At 45.4% G+C, this 15,409-nt stretch overlaps 1 protein-coding gene across 1 annotated transcript in view; it reads right to left on the bottom strand.

Moving 5' to 3' along the window:
* Positions 1–2,340: 2,340 nt before the first annotated feature.
* LOC144807640 (protein mono-ADP-ribosyltransferase PARP12-like) overlaps positions 2,341–15,409 on the bottom strand; it is a 190,040-nt gene continuing 176,971 nt past the window's right edge. The window contains exon 13 of the mRNA XM_078673266.1: positions 2,341–4,602. Coding sequence (XP_078529392.1) covers positions 4,073–4,602 — 530 coding nt within the window. The 3' untranslated portion in view covers positions 2,341–4,072. The remainder of the gene's footprint in view (positions 4,603–15,409) is intronic.

Here is a 15,409-nt window from a genome sequence, read left to right as displayed (position 1 = left end):
ACTGGTTGAACGATCTGATTTATTGTCAGCATCAGCATACGGTGTATGCAGACACACAACCGGTGAGCAGTAGGACCAGAGATATATGGGACCCATTGCGAGAATACTTGCTGGCCACTGCGGCTTCCTCGGACGATGGGAGCCGGGATGATGCGGGCAGTGCCACGGTCGGGTAGGAAGGATAGCTATAGGCTGGAGACTCTGACTAATGCATGTCTCTGTTGTGTGTTAGGGTATGTTACCTGAAGAATGAATGGCTGTGGTTGCCGGATGCCTGGCTTGGGATTTTGGTTCGATATATGTATGCAAAGGCTGGTGAACTGACTTGATTGTAGGGGAAGATAACTTCAGAGCATTCAGTGGTCGATGATGAAGGGCTCCATTGCGCAGACTGTATGGTTGTGAAGTGTCAACACTTTCTACGCTGATGCTCGCTAGCACTGCACGAAAATATGGTATTTTCTCTCTCCATTGTTGTTGTTTTTACCTTGTTATTGTACCACAATATGTTTCTCCTGTCACGTGACTGTCCTGATGAACGGCGCAGCTATTTAGCGATACCTGCCTTATGTGCCAGCGCCTCTGTGTAAATACTGAAAAATGTTGCAACTACAGGATTGTGCTTTACACGACTACTACAGGGAAAGCCCTCCCCCCTTGTTCATGTTATGGTTTGATGTTGGACACATAAAAACTTCGGGGGCCTCTGGACTTATTTATTCCACGCAATGCTAAGTGTACGCAAAATTCTAAGGTATTACGCCGCCGGAACTCCGGGATGTCGGCAATTGGGCTGTGTATTGATATTGCTGTCGAAAGCGGATTACAACGAGCGCAGCCAGCCCGTGAGGTTGTTGGCATCATGCAGTGTTAAACTGTGATGGTATAATAAAGGTCTTTGAAATAAAATAAAAAAAATACAAAAAAACATGGGATCTTTGTGGCCTGGTCCAAGCCCATAGAATCTTCTATTATTTCCCTATTTAAAACTAGATCAGGTGAGGTCCATGCTCTATGCCATAACAATAAGGGTTGCATATTAATTAAATCACTGATGTATCGAATCCCCAATTCGGAATGGCAGTTAAAAACAGAAGTACTTTGAGGAATAGCTAAAATGAATCTTAAAAATGCTTTTTCTACCTTTTGTATAGGTGATGTGTCATAGAATCCCCATACGGCTGCTCCATAAACAGCTATACTTATGCACTTGGCCTGATAACTTTTCAATAGGATTTCCGGTGGCCTTTTCCCCATTTTTTTGGTGAATATCATTAATGCCGCCGTTGATCTTTTGAACATTAATGTCCTGTTTTTTATTGCTGGTCCCCAGGATCCTGATTCCTCTAAAACAATGCCTAAATAGGAGAATATTTTAGTGGGTGCGATTTTCTCACTCCCAGCAAACAGGGGACAAGATCTCTTCTTACCTCGCCCACAGGACATAACGAAAGTTTTTTTTGACGTTAAGTTTCAGTCCCCGATTGTCCATAAAGTTTATATAAGTGTCCAGTGATGTCTGGAGACCAAGTTGGGTTCTCGCCATTAAAATCGCGTCGTCGGCATATAAGAGCGAGACAATCTGATTGTGTTTAACCTGCAGTGAGTCTTGTACTCTAGCCGCCAATTCCTTTTCCAGATCATTAGTGTATAGAGTGAAAAGGAAAGGGGCAAGAACGCAGCCTTGTCTAACTCCTTTCCTTACATGAAAGGGCTTGGTGCATTCTCCTTTACAGCCGAATCTCACTTTAGCTGTGGCACCCGCGTACAGTTGTCTTAAAAATAGTATATTGGGGTTATTGCCTGCATCATTATTATCGAGTTAGTAGCCTCTGGGAGTACCCATTTTGTCTTTCCATCTCACACCCTTGGGTCCAAGCTAAACTCTCAACCAGGGAACTTGCCTTTTTATAGGGGAATGAGATATTGATGCTAAGCGGAAGGTGGTCACTAATCCCAACTATGTGTGTAACGAAATCCGCTACCCATGTTGCGTAACAGTTAGAAAGGACAATGAAATCGATCAGAGTACTATGACCTCTTCCTACAAATGTGGGGCTGAAATCAACAGAAGGAGAACACAGCATGTTCGCAAAACCTAGGTTGTATGTTGCCATTACCTCATTAAAACTGTCTCCCCTGTTGGAATGGGTAAAATGGGGTTGTTGGTCAATGTCATCAACAACCCACTCGCCACATCCGCACAAGGACTGTTGGCAGAGGTTATTATTGAAATCCCCGCCCCATATAAAGATGGAATCCTTCCCTGGGTTATCACTTAAACTCTTAAGATCCTCATTAAGATCATGTAGCATATCAATAACTGAGCCCTTGTCCATGTTATTGTACATATTAATGATAACTAGTTCGACCAGTGGAGACACTTTGATGACAACAATTTGATAACAACTCGACGATTTCACCATTTTTATCCCCACAGCCCCCAAAAGATTGGTAACATATACACAAATCCCCCCTTTATGCCTCCCATGACCCGAGCGACCCGCTGGGACGTGGAACGTTTTAAAACCATCAAGATGAATTTCCTCCAAAGTCCAAGTCTCCTGTAGGCACAAGATGTCAAAGTTCCTGATAAAGTCTCTCCAGATAGGGTTATTAATCTTGGATTGAACCCAGATATATTCCAAAAGGCTACCCTCGCCTGCCCCTGGACATACAACGATTGGGTTCCACAAATAGCAGCAGTCCCTATCAAATGTTCCTCCCTTCTTGGTTCTCTAGGGACCAAAATGTTGCTTACATAACTACCAGGTATTCTTGAGTCTGATTGCAGCAATTCATTCAGATGTACTTTTATGGTTTGTTAACCATGCTAACAGTCTTTTTGGTATGCATTTCTTTTCTAATTGTGGCACGAATACTGCATTTTCGAGCACAATAGTTTAAATAAATATTCTAAACTTCCTTTGTGTCTCTTGTTTATCTTATTGTGGACAAGCGAGAGTAAAAGGGTGTGTCCTGTTACCGCGATCCCTGAGAGGGTGGCGAGTGTTGTGTTCTGGGGTCCCAACTCACTTGTCTCTCTGGTAAAGCTAGGAGGGCAAGTGAGGCACTGTAGCTAATCAGATTCGGGCTCATAGACACTGCGGTGGTATGGTCCTTACATGCAGATGTTCTATGGTCCTAAGCAGAGTTCTGTTCCTGTGCATAATCCATGCAATAATTCCAGAGACGTTCCACCCACAAGGCCAAGTGGCAACATCAGTTGAGGCAAACAGAAACAGAACGGCGTCGATTTTCGTCAAATTCTTAGTCTAAAAGTTTGTCATTGTCAAGAGACAGTGAGGAAGATGGGTATGTGATATCACTGTTGACCACTAGACAACATGCACATGTAGGATTGGCTCCTTACAAGGAAGAACGCAGGTTGATCCGAGATCGACATGTGAAAGCGCACAATTCATTTGGACACTGTCCCAAAATCACACTGAGAGTGAATGGGTGCTCCATACCTTTTATCATAGACAGTGGCGCATGGATAAACATTATGCCAGTGGAAAAGTATAAAGAACCGTCTCCAGTGCCCCATTTAACCCTGTCGAACACCAAAGTGCATACATTGCTGCTTTGACGCCACTGCAAAGTCAAGGTTAATTTGTAGCAACTATAAAGCATATAAAGACAGAAGTACAAGCACTCTTCATAATATGAGTTATGTGAATGGCGTGATTATTGCATGCTCCCAGGCTGGGGAGGACACTACAACTAGTTACCAAAAAGTGGATCAATTCCTTTTTTCTATTGATATGTTGGAGCAGCTTCCTTTTGTTAGGGCAAGTGAATATAATAATAAAGGCCGTCAAAGGTGCATTCTAGGAAGCACGTCTATAAATGTGGTAGAGTTAATGAGGCTGGGAAACTGAATTAATATTAAAGTTGAGTTTTCCTTAATGTCGCTCATGAATTGAACTCCTGAAAAAGTCTAATATTTCATTAGACTATTATTAAAAAAGGTTTGAACGTATCTGACATTATTTAAGCAGGCAGCTTTTCTTTTTAACAAAGTACTGCTAAAATTATTCTGTTCAACAAGGACAGGTCTGTTTCTTCTTTAGAGGATGCAACATGATGCATCCTGGTGAGTCTGGGACGTTTGCTGAGTCTGGTAGTTCCGTTGAGTCTGAGATGTTTGTTGAGTTTGGTAGTTCCATTGAGTTCGGGAGTTTTGTTGAGTCTGGTAGATCTGTTGAGTCCGAGAGTTTTGTTGAGTCTGGAAGTTTTGATGAGTCCGGTAGTTCTGTTGAGTCTGGTAGCTTTGTTGAGGCTGGGAGTTTTGTACAGTCTGGAATGTTTGTGTAAAGTTTTCTGGGTAGCTCTGGTAATTCTTGGAGTATTCTATTTTGTATTCCGGGTATATCTGATGCTTCTCGAAGATGACAAAAATGGACGGATCATGATCCTGGTCTACACAGCTATCATAGAAGGTGTTCTGTGAATAAGGCCTTGGAGGGGGGCGTGTGTAGTGATTGCTTCCCCTTGTGAAGTCACCCACCAGCACACGTGCCAGAAACATTGACTTGCTGCTTGAGTTGGAGTCACAATAACCATCAGAATAGGAAGCATCTCTGGCAAAGTAACTCCCTAAAAAGAGTAGAAAAAAAGTATCAGCAACGATCATCACTAAATCATCACAATAAGAACACCCCAGAGAAATACTAGTGTAATAAAGCAAGAAGTCGACTTCTCAACTGAAGCATATTAATTAGGGGTCATTCATTCATTTTATCACAGTGTAAAGTATAATTAGATTTCACATGCAATCTTTTAAAATGCCTTTGTCAAAAAAGCAATGAAAAAAAGTCAAAATATTTTATATCATATTACAAATATAATCCCTTAGGCTATTTGATACATATTACGGAGTTCATTACAGGTCAGAGAGTGCAGCGATATCTTCTCAAAGAGGAAGAACAGATGGCACTTCGGTTTGACTTAGAACATTGAAGGTCAGATGGACACATTATAACACTTAGAGAGAACATCAATGATCATTTGTGCTTTCTGAATGAAGGTTCCTCCCTATGTGTCAGGAATTAGCCTCAGATTCAGGGTTCTTCTGGAGTTAGGCCTACAGAATAGCATCAGGCAAAGACACTACAGGGAGTTCGGACATCCTTCCCCAAGCTGTCAAACAAAGCAGCAGTGGCACAAACACACGGGCCTGGAAGTTCTGTAAGATGAGGAAGAGAAGATTGGGTCAGGCTTTGCAGCTGGGGCTGCAAAGCTCGGAAACATATGGTGAGGAACTAGTTTCGCTTCTGGGCTATGACTAGCAGAACAACAAGCATGGAAGAGGTTTCTTAGCAACAGTGGTTGTTTGCCTACCTCTATCTAAGTTTGCACCAGTTTGGCGTTCCCACGTTTGTTGTGTTTTACTGTCCCACGGGGGGTTCCTTGGTAGAAAATTCTCTTTCAGACAAGGTTTTATGGATTCTCCCTCCTTTCCTCTGCTTTCCTACAGTCCTGTGCTGATCAATATTTGAAGATCCTCCCACTCCTTGGTCTGCTTACTGAAGATTCACAGACTGAAGACTTGCCTGACTGATGTTTGCTCCAATTTCGGTTCTCTGGCTGTCTGCTCCTGGCAGTGGGCTAGTAACTGCGCTTCCACTATCTGACTCTGATAAGCAGTATTCTGAGTTTTAGGCCATTGAGAATGTAATAGTAACTACAGATTTAATTGAAATTGTTCTGTGCATTCCAATAAAGAAATCCAAACGTCTTGTGAGTCTTTGTGAACATCCTGTGATGATCTGCCATCAAGACGTTGCCTGTCTCTCTCTATCCTTTACCCTTCTTTTTCCCCGGCCTAGCATTATCGTTGGGCTTGTCTCCCTTCAGGCAGAGGGTAAGCTGTCTTGGGGAGATAGGTAGATGTCCCTTGAATCGATGATCGACTTTGTTATGTTGCTATGTTGTTTTATGTACTATGAACCAGATTTTGCAAGACTCTGTTGGAAAAACGTCAGACTTCCCCCACAGACCTACATTCCCGCCACGGAAAATGCAAAGGTAGTTCTCGAAAAAATCGGAGGCTCTAGTGTTGGCAGCTGAAAATACTGCTCTTTGTCCGCTAGATAGCTGTCCTCGCAACAGATTGAATGGGAGTGGCCTGGATAAAGGCCAACTGCTCGAACCTCAACATAGACTTAACTGAAGTTCTGTTCTTCGGGAATCACACTGCTCTCTGGAATGAGTCCTGGTGGCTGTCGGAACTCGAATCCACCCCCACACTGACAGACCACTCCTGCAATCTTGGCATCATCCTGGCCAGCAAAAGTTCCTTGAAATGTCAGGTCAACGCAGTTTCCGCAGCCTGCTTCCACACGCTCCACATGCTCTGCAAAGTCTTCAGATGGCTCCCCATCAGCACCAGGAGAATGGTAACGCCCACTGACTAGACTATGGCAACGCACTCTAGGCAGGCACCACTTCTGAACTCATGCAAAGAATCTAGACGATCCAGAACGCAACTGCCAGACTGATCTGCAACCTGTCAAACACACATAAACAAGGGGGAGAGGACAGCTTCCTACCCCAAACTCCCTAAGCAGTCATCATACACACAAAAGGGAGGTAGGAATGTAACTCAAACTTTTTATTTAGTTAAGAGTGGCATGTGCTAGGTGCGGAAAAACTGCCCTCACCCACAAATTGTGGCATGCTCCATCATAGGGCACTATGATGAAGCATGCCATATCCTCGGGGCACCAGTGGGACCATAATACCTACAATAGGGGCAGTGCTTTCTCAAGCACTGCTGTAAGGATTACAATAGCCCTCTTCCCTCTGCCTTTACATGGCGGTCCAACGCAATTGGACTTTGGGGGTGCCTAGCAGGGCCCCTGCCCCATGGGCTTCCGCTATGGGGCTAGCGGGGGAACATGTGGTGCCCCACCCAAACATCCATGCACCAAGAGCCAGGCACCACATGGTGCCTAGCACACGGTGCTTGGGTGTTTGAAAACTGTTCTTTTACATTGTGGCTTGTGCTGCGGCCGCAGAACAAACCACAATATAAAAGACCAGTTTTCCGACCGCCTGCATGTAACTGGGCAGGATTAACCACTGGCATGAAGTAGGTCAGACAACCTGCACAATACAATGGCGTTCAGATGTTCATCTGACCGCCATCGTGACGAGGCTCTCTGTTTCTTAATGATCAAGCAAGGCTTATTTCGGTGGAATACTCAAACTCAGAGCTGGTGGAATACATCTTTATAAAATAACTGTAGCATATAATCTACAGAACTCAGAGCAGGGACAAGCATTTAGACACTGAAGAGATAAGGAAACCCCAACCTTCCCAGAAGAAAACCCTCACAATAACCATTGGTACAGAGGATTGAAACACATTGAAAATGAAATCCTGAGAGGTACTTGGAAGAAAGTGGCCTGGATACCTTGAGGTGGACAGTCTTTATTACTACGTTTTTATTTTGTATAATATTTAGCACACATTTGTTTCAGTGAAAAGGCAGTTGGCAAATTCTTTACAACGCAAGACTTTACCACAAGTTTGAACAGTGGGTGGTAGTGCTCTTTGTGACACGATGCACCTTATTGTATATAATTATATTACTGAATATATGTTATCAGTGAGGAATGCAAGATAGTTTAGAGGTATGGTTGAATTAATTGTGTCAATACACTGGATTTAAAAAAAAATACCTCATGAACAATTTAATAACAAATTTTATAAAAAAGGTAAAATTATATATTGTCAGGCTGGGATAAGAACAAATATTAAAGAAAAAAACTGTTTACCTTGTTAATAAAAAATACCGGAGTATTAATTCATTATGTAAAAGTCAAAACTATATTGATGCAATCTACATAAATGGAACACTGTGTTCTTCCTTCTCCTTGTGTTCATTTCCCCTCCCCCTCCATTTCCCTTCTCTGTCTCTCCCTTTCTTTGGAACCTTCAGGTGAAGCTCACAATAGAATTTCGTGTGAGCCACCTGAACGGACGGTTGTGGAGGATCTCCACATATAATAAACCTCTTACCTTTCAAATGCTTATGGACTGATTATTTAACAATTTGGCAATGAGATTGGGGTAATGGAGGATGTCCTGTTTGGGTAGACAGAAGCTCAGTTTTGGACAAGATTAGTCATCACCAAATGATTATACAACCAGATATGACCCGAAATGGGGTACTGTTAGTAGAGATTGGAGAGAAAGTCAATGGGTCACAATCAAGAGACCTAACTCTAACCGCTCCAAAATATCTTTGTTTTCTAAACCCGTGAGAATAAAGCGTGTCAATCGCAACTCAGTGGTTTAAGAGTACAGACGCACATGGAGTAAGGACAATGTGGCTCGTTGTCCAGATGTGTAATTAATTCCTTCGTAAGGCGATGGTGGGGTGGAGGATGGAACTGTGTTGGTCTCACAGAGGTCTGAGGATGTCAGAGTTCGCCGTCCTCCTAGTTGGCAAGCAGACTATAAGATGTAATGTATTCTTCATGGTTTTGACATTTTGTAATCCCTGCACACTTCTCTCTTCTTCCCTTTCAATTTTTTGTTATCTTTGTGTACAGTCAAAGAGTATCTTTTCTTATTGATAAAGGGAGATTTGTTGTAATCTACATAAATGAAACATTCCGTTCTTCCTTCTCCGTGTGTTCCCTTCCCTTCCCCCCTTCTTTTCCCTATGATGTCTCTCCCTTTCTTTGGAACCATCAGGTGAAGCTCATGATAGAATATTCGGGTGAGCCACCTGAACGGACGGTTGTAGAGGATCTCCTGATATAACAAACCTTTTACCTTTTGCATGCTTATGGACTGATTAGTTAACCTATATATTTTCAGGATGGGGTGCAGGAGGATTAGGGGCTATAGGTGGGAAAGGGTGTTAATATGCAGTTACTTAAAATATATATATATATATATATATATATATATATATACCAATTTATATGTAAAGGTTAACGCAACATATTATCGGGAAGGGGTGCTGGAGGGTTTGGGGCAGTGGGTGAGTGTGATAATACTCAGCGATTTAAGAAAAGACCAGAGTATTATTTTAATACCAATTTATATGTAAAAGTTAAAACTATTCATTATCAGGACAGGGTGCAGGACGTTTAGAGACTATGGGTTTGTAACTGTATTAAACCTTATGCATGATGCCTGAAAAAAAATACAGGGACGGGATGCAAAAGGCATAGGGGCAGTGGGTGGGTACGTGTGTTAATACTCAGTTATTCTTTTTTCAATACCCGAGGATTAACTTAACATACTTATTAACTATGTATAACTAGGAATTCATACAAAAATAATTACAAAAAAGAATGCAGAGGGTGTATTGGCAGTAGGTAGGGAAGTATGTGAGAACTTGGATGTCAACCAAGCAAAAAAAAACATTTAGAATATTTTGCACACCAAATAAATATATTTATTTTGAAATTGTTATAATTTTATTAATTTATTTTAAAAAATGAATACCAATTTTCAATCAATAAGTCTTAAAATAAATAAAAACAAAACATATCAGATGATGTTTTTCCACTGAACTCATATTTATAAATTATCCCGGAGATGTAAAAAGAGGCATTACATTGATTTAATATAAAAACGCTTGCTGTTACCATTATGTTCTGTTATAGGGTGGGTTCTGCTTATGTTCAAAGAAAGAACTCTAAAGAAGATTGTGAATAAGCTTTATTGGTCATCTCCACTGCTCCACAATCGTCACAGCCTGCCTGCCTCACAGGAATCTTCTCAGCATTTTAAGGTAAACTTCAGAACCATCAGTAGGAACATTCTAAGGTATACATGGGAGAAGGGGTGGAGAAAGCTACCAAGTGAGGAGGATCTAAATTACAACATGTTCCCATACAGAGACTTGAAAACCTTGAGCCGTTTTCGCTTTCCATGACTATTCCCAAACGTATGTGGCTCAGCGTCTCTTTTTAGAGAAGATAGAGCACATTGGAGCAGGACAGCCGAACAGATCACAGTGCTGCATGCAGGTAGGTTTAATTTATAGTCTTTTCAAAATTCTGTACATTTACAGCAAAGAAGGAGGGAGTGAGGCTGAGTTGTGGTCTAAGTGAGTATGCGCCAATTATTATACATGTGCTGTGTCAGAAAAGGATAATGTTACTTACCCAGTAAGCATCTGTTCTTGGCATGTAGAACTGTAGATTCACATGCTTGGCATACTCTTGCCATCTAGTGTTGAGTCCGGATGTTTGCAAGTTGTTTTTCTTCGAAGAAGTCTTTCCTAGTCATGAGGTAAGGTGACTCATCCTAGCGGTGATAATACGCATGGTCATCGACTCCTTTATTAGATTATTTTCCGCAAGAGGGTGAGAATGGAGTAAGTAAGTGTAGTATAGTGATGTCCATGCGTATAAATGTAAAATGAAGAACTATAACAACTACAGGTACTCGGGAAGGCGGGTGGGCGCATTTGTGAATCTACAGCTCTACATGCCAAGGACAGATGCTTACTAGGTAAATAACAATATCCATTGGAGGCATGTGTGCTGTAGTTACACGTGCTTTGCATAGACTATAAAGCAGTATACTCCCAAAATGGTGGCTAACCTGTAGATGTTGCAGTTGATTGGAACAGTTACTGCTTGGCCTACATTAGCCTGTTGTTTTGCTAACACATCTACCCAATAGTGTTTGGTAAATGTGTGTGGTGTAGACCATGTAACCGCTTTACATATGTCAGCTAGAGGGATGTTACCTAAAAAGACCACAGAAGCTCCTATTTTGTGAGTGGAATGCGCTCTAGGAGGAATAGTCAAAGTCCTTTTGGTTTTAACATAGCATGTTTGAATGCATTTAACAATCCATCTCACCATACCAGATTTAGAGATGGGATTGCCTTTATGAGGTGGAGCAAATGCTACAAACAGTTGTTTTGCATTAGTCCTTTGTTTTATCTATGTGGTATAATAGCACAAGTTACTTATCTTCGGGAACGATATATCTGTAAGAAACATTAGTAGTAATAGATTCCTTACCTTAGAATTACCCCCAGGCGTCAGACTGGATCCGGAAAGTTTTATGTCAGCAGTACCCCTGCGTGTCTGTAGGCGTTGTCATGCGGCTCCACGAGCGTTGATGGCATCTTCATCGACGAGATGACGTCGCTGGAGTTACTTCGACGCACCCACATGCGCTGAAGTCAGTTCTGCACACAACTTTTCATGCCAGGAACGCAGAGCCATGCAAGATACTGGCCACTGGTGCCTTGAAACTCGGGCACTGAAAGGGATGACCTTAACCGTAGAAATAAGTTCGCAGAATGAGGAGGATGGGTGGGGCAGTAAGGAATCTATCACTCCTAATGTTTCTTACAGATATATTGTTACCGAAGGTAAGTAACTAGTGCATCTGAAAGAAACACGTAGTGATAGATTCCTTACCTTAGAATAGTTACCCCAGCAATACCAACCCTGGTGGTGGGTCTGCGAACCAAGATCACACCAGAAAGTCCTGGACAACGGAACGGCCAAAGAAGCTGTCTCTTCAGACTTGGTTGTACAGGCAGTAGTGCTTGGTAAACATGTGCAGCGAGGCCCACATAGCTGCCTGACAGATGTCATGCAAGGGAACTCCCCGTCCCAAAGCCGTAGCTGCAGCCATCGCCCTGGTAGAATGGGTGCGCAGCCCCACTGGAGGTTCCTTTTTAGCCAAAGAGTAGCATGCTTTGATGCACAGAACGACTCACCAAGAGATTGTCCGCTTGTGCACGGCCCGACCTTTCTTGGCGCCCATGTAGCCAACAAAGAGCTGTTCATCCACCCAAAACTGTTGTGTGCGGTTCAGATAGAATGAGAGCGTACGTTTTGGGTCCAGATGGTGGAGCCTCTCTTCCTCTTTAGAGGGATGCGGAGGCGGAAAGAAGATTGGCAAAGTGATGTGAAAGGCAGTGACAACCTTCGGCAGAAAAGAAGGACGAGTCCTTAGAACAACCTTGTCCGGATGGACAGAGAGAAAAGGAGGTTTAGAAGAAAGAGCTTGGAGCTCACTTACTCTTCTGGCAGAGGTGATGGCCACCAGGAATGCAGTTTTCAAAGTAAGAAGACGAAGTGGACAGTTGTGAAGTGGCTCAAAAGGAGCTCACATCAAATAAGTTAGAACCAGGTTCAAGTCCCACTGAGGCAATATGAAGGGAACAGGAGGGAAAAGATGAGTAATGCCTTTTAAGAATCTATTTACAACAGGGGACTTGAAAAGAGAAGGCTGATAAGGAAGCCGTAAAAAGGCTGAAATGACCCTTGCTGGGCCAAGGAAAGCAGGAATAGAAGGACCTCTGAAAGATGGGCAGAAAGGGGAACCACAGCCTTTGCTGTGCACCATGCCACAAACGTATTCCACCTGCAGGCGAATACAGTCTTAGTGGAGGGATGCCTAGCTGCCAAGATTACATCACAAACTTCGGGAGGCAGGTCAAAAGACCTCAACTGCCGCCGCTCAATCTCCACGCAAGGAGGTGGAGGCTGGTCAGGTTCGGGTGGAGGACCGTCCCCTGCGGTGCTGCGGCAGAAGATCCTCCCGAAGAGGCAGTCGGATCGGGGGGATCGATAGCCATGCTGAGTAGCTCGGGATACCATACTCTTCCCAGTTCGGAGCCACAAGGATGACTTGGGCCCGGTCACGCTTGATCTTCTTCAGCACTCTGGGTAGAAGTGGTATAGGCAGAAAGGCGTGTAGTAGACCGCAACTCCACTTGAGGCGAAAAATGTTGGCTAGCGAGTGCCGCCTTGGAAATTCCAACGCTCAAAACTGATGACTTTGCATGTTCTCTTCGGTGGCAAATGGATCTAACCAAGGCTCTCCCCACTGCTGAAAGAGTCCTTGCGCCACGTCCGAATGCAGACGCCATTCATGATCCATCATGCATCGGCGGCTGAGTTTGTCCGCCCTGGTGTTTAGAGAACCTGCCAGGTGTTAAACCACCTGGAAAATGCCCCGATGTTCCAGCCATGTCCAGAGGCGCAGAGCCTCCTGACATAGGATCCATGACCTCACCCCGCCCTGTTTGTTTCAGTACCACATGGCGGTGGTGTTGTCCGTGAACACCTGCACTACTCTGGCCCGGAGAGAGGGAAGGAATGCCTTCAGTGCAAGTCAGATCGCCCGAAGCTCCAGAAGGTTGATGTGGAGCCCAGACTCCGCCAGAGATCAGAGGCCTCTCCGATGTGGCTGCCCCATCCCAGAATGGACGCGTCCGTTATAACTGTGTGTTCCGGTTGGGGAAGGGAGAGGGATCCGCCATTGACCCAACTGCGATTCGTGAGCCACCACTGCAATTGCCGTGCAGTGCCCTCAGAGATCTGGACGTGATTGGACAGGTTGCCCTGATGCTGTGCCCACTGGAACTTCAGGCCCTACTGCGGAGCCCACATATGCCATCTGGCATGATCCACTAGCAGGATGCAGGAAGCCATCAGGCCCAGCAGCCGGATGGTCATCCTGACCGAAACCCGGGATAGAGGCTGAACGATCAAAATCACAGCCTGAATATCCCGGACTCGCTGTTCAGGAGGATAGACCCAAAACTGCGCCAAGTCCAGAACCGCTTCCATGAAGAGGAGCTTCTGGGAAGGAATCAGGTGCGACTAGGCACGTTGATGGAGAACCCCAGCAAATGCAGGAGGCCGGCTGTGGTCTGGAGGTGGGAGACGACTGCCTGGGGCGAGACCGCCTTCAACAACCAGTCGTCGTGATAGGGGAAGACTAGAACCCCTGATCTGGGCAGATCAGTTGCGACCACCGCCATCACTTCCGTGAACACCCGAGGGGAGCTGGTAAGGCCGAAGTGGAGCACGGTAAAGTGTAAGGCCGAAGTTGAGCACGGTAAACTGAAAGTGCTCGTGGCCTACTGTGAACCGCAGGTAATGCCGGCAGGACGGGGATGTGGAAATATGCGTCCTGCAAGTCCAACGCTACCATCTAGTCTCCAGGGTCGAGGGCAGACAAGACCTGAGCTAGCGTCAACATCTTGAACTTCTCCTTCCGAAGGAAGCGGTTGAAGTTCCTGAGGTCCAAGATAAGACGCATGCCCTTGTCCTTCTTGGGGACCAGAAAGTAATGGGAATAGCAATCACGACCTACTTCTCGCCCAGGAACGTGCTCGATGGCCCCCTTGGCCAAGAGGGCCGTGACTTCCTGCTAAAGAAGTGCAAGATGGTCCCCCGACATGTGGTGGTACTCAGGTGGCATGGCTGGAGGGGTAGTCTCGAAGGGGAGGCAGAAGCCCCTTCGGACAATTTGCAGCTCCCACCTATCCGAGGTGATGTTGCGCCAGTGGGAGAGATGATGGCGGATTCTGCCGCCCACTGGTGTTTGATGGGCCTGAAAGTTCGGACTAGAAAGGTTTGGAAGTGGAAGCTGCAGGGGTGGAGGTGGACTGACCCACCCGCTGGCCCCCAGGACCGCCTCAGCGGTTCCCACGTCCACGGCCGCACTGAGGTTGTTGCTGCAAAGTAAGTGGTTGACGTTCCTGAGGTCCAAGATAAGACACAGGCTCTTGTCCTTCTTGGGGACCAGAAATTAATAGGAAAAGCAACCACGACCTACTTCTGGCCCAGGAACGCGCTCGATGGCCCCCTTGGCTAAGAGGGCCGTGACTTCCTGCTAAAGAAGTGCAAGATGGTCCCCCGACATGTGGTGGTACTCAGGTGGCATGGCTGGAGGGGTAGTCTCGAAGGGGAGGGAGTAGCCCCTTCGGACAATTTTCAGCACCCACCTGTCCGAGGTGATGTTGCGCCAGTGGGGGAGATGATGGCGGATTCTGCCGCCCACTGGCGTCTGATGGGTCTGAAAGTTCGGACTAGGAAGGCTTGGAAGTGGATGCTGCGGGGGTGGAGGTGGACTGACCCGCAAGGTGGCACCCAGAACTGCCTCGTCGGTTCCCATGTCCTCGGCCGCACTGAGGTTGTTGCTCTGCAGGCCTGTGGCTCTGAAAGGAAGATGTTGGGGCACCCCTTCCATGGCCACGAAAGGAGTGGAAGGCGGAGGAGGCCGAGTGGCCGACAGGCTCAAGGACTTGGCCGTAGCCCGTGAGTCCTCAAAGTGCTCCAATGCACTATCCGCATTGTTGCTAAAAAGGCAAATGCCATCGAAGGGCATGTCCATCAAGGTGTTCTGGACATCCCCCGATAAGCCAGTAGTCCTCAGCCAGGCGTGGCTCCGAAGCACCACCGTCGTGGAAATCACCCTGCCCAACGAGTCAGCGGTATCAAGCCCACAACGAATGGTGAACTTAGATGCAATATCTTGGGAGAGTACTGCCTGGGCCTCCTCCAGGCAGTTGGGCAGCACTTGCGCAACTGTGTCCTACACAGAGTGGGAGTAATGGCCCAAGAGGCATGTGGTGTTCACTGACCGCAGCCCTAAGCTGGCAGAAGAAAA

This window comes from Lissotriton helveticus, chromosome 1_1 (genome assembly GCF_964261635.1).
Source record: "Lissotriton helveticus chromosome 1_1, aLisHel1.1, whole genome shotgun sequence".
In the NCBI taxonomy this organism is placed as follows: domain Eukaryota; kingdom Metazoa; phylum Chordata; class Amphibia; order Caudata; family Salamandridae; genus Lissotriton; species Lissotriton helveticus.
Note: the sequence above shows the minus strand (reverse complement) of the source record. Positions and strands in the feature narration are given on the sequence as shown.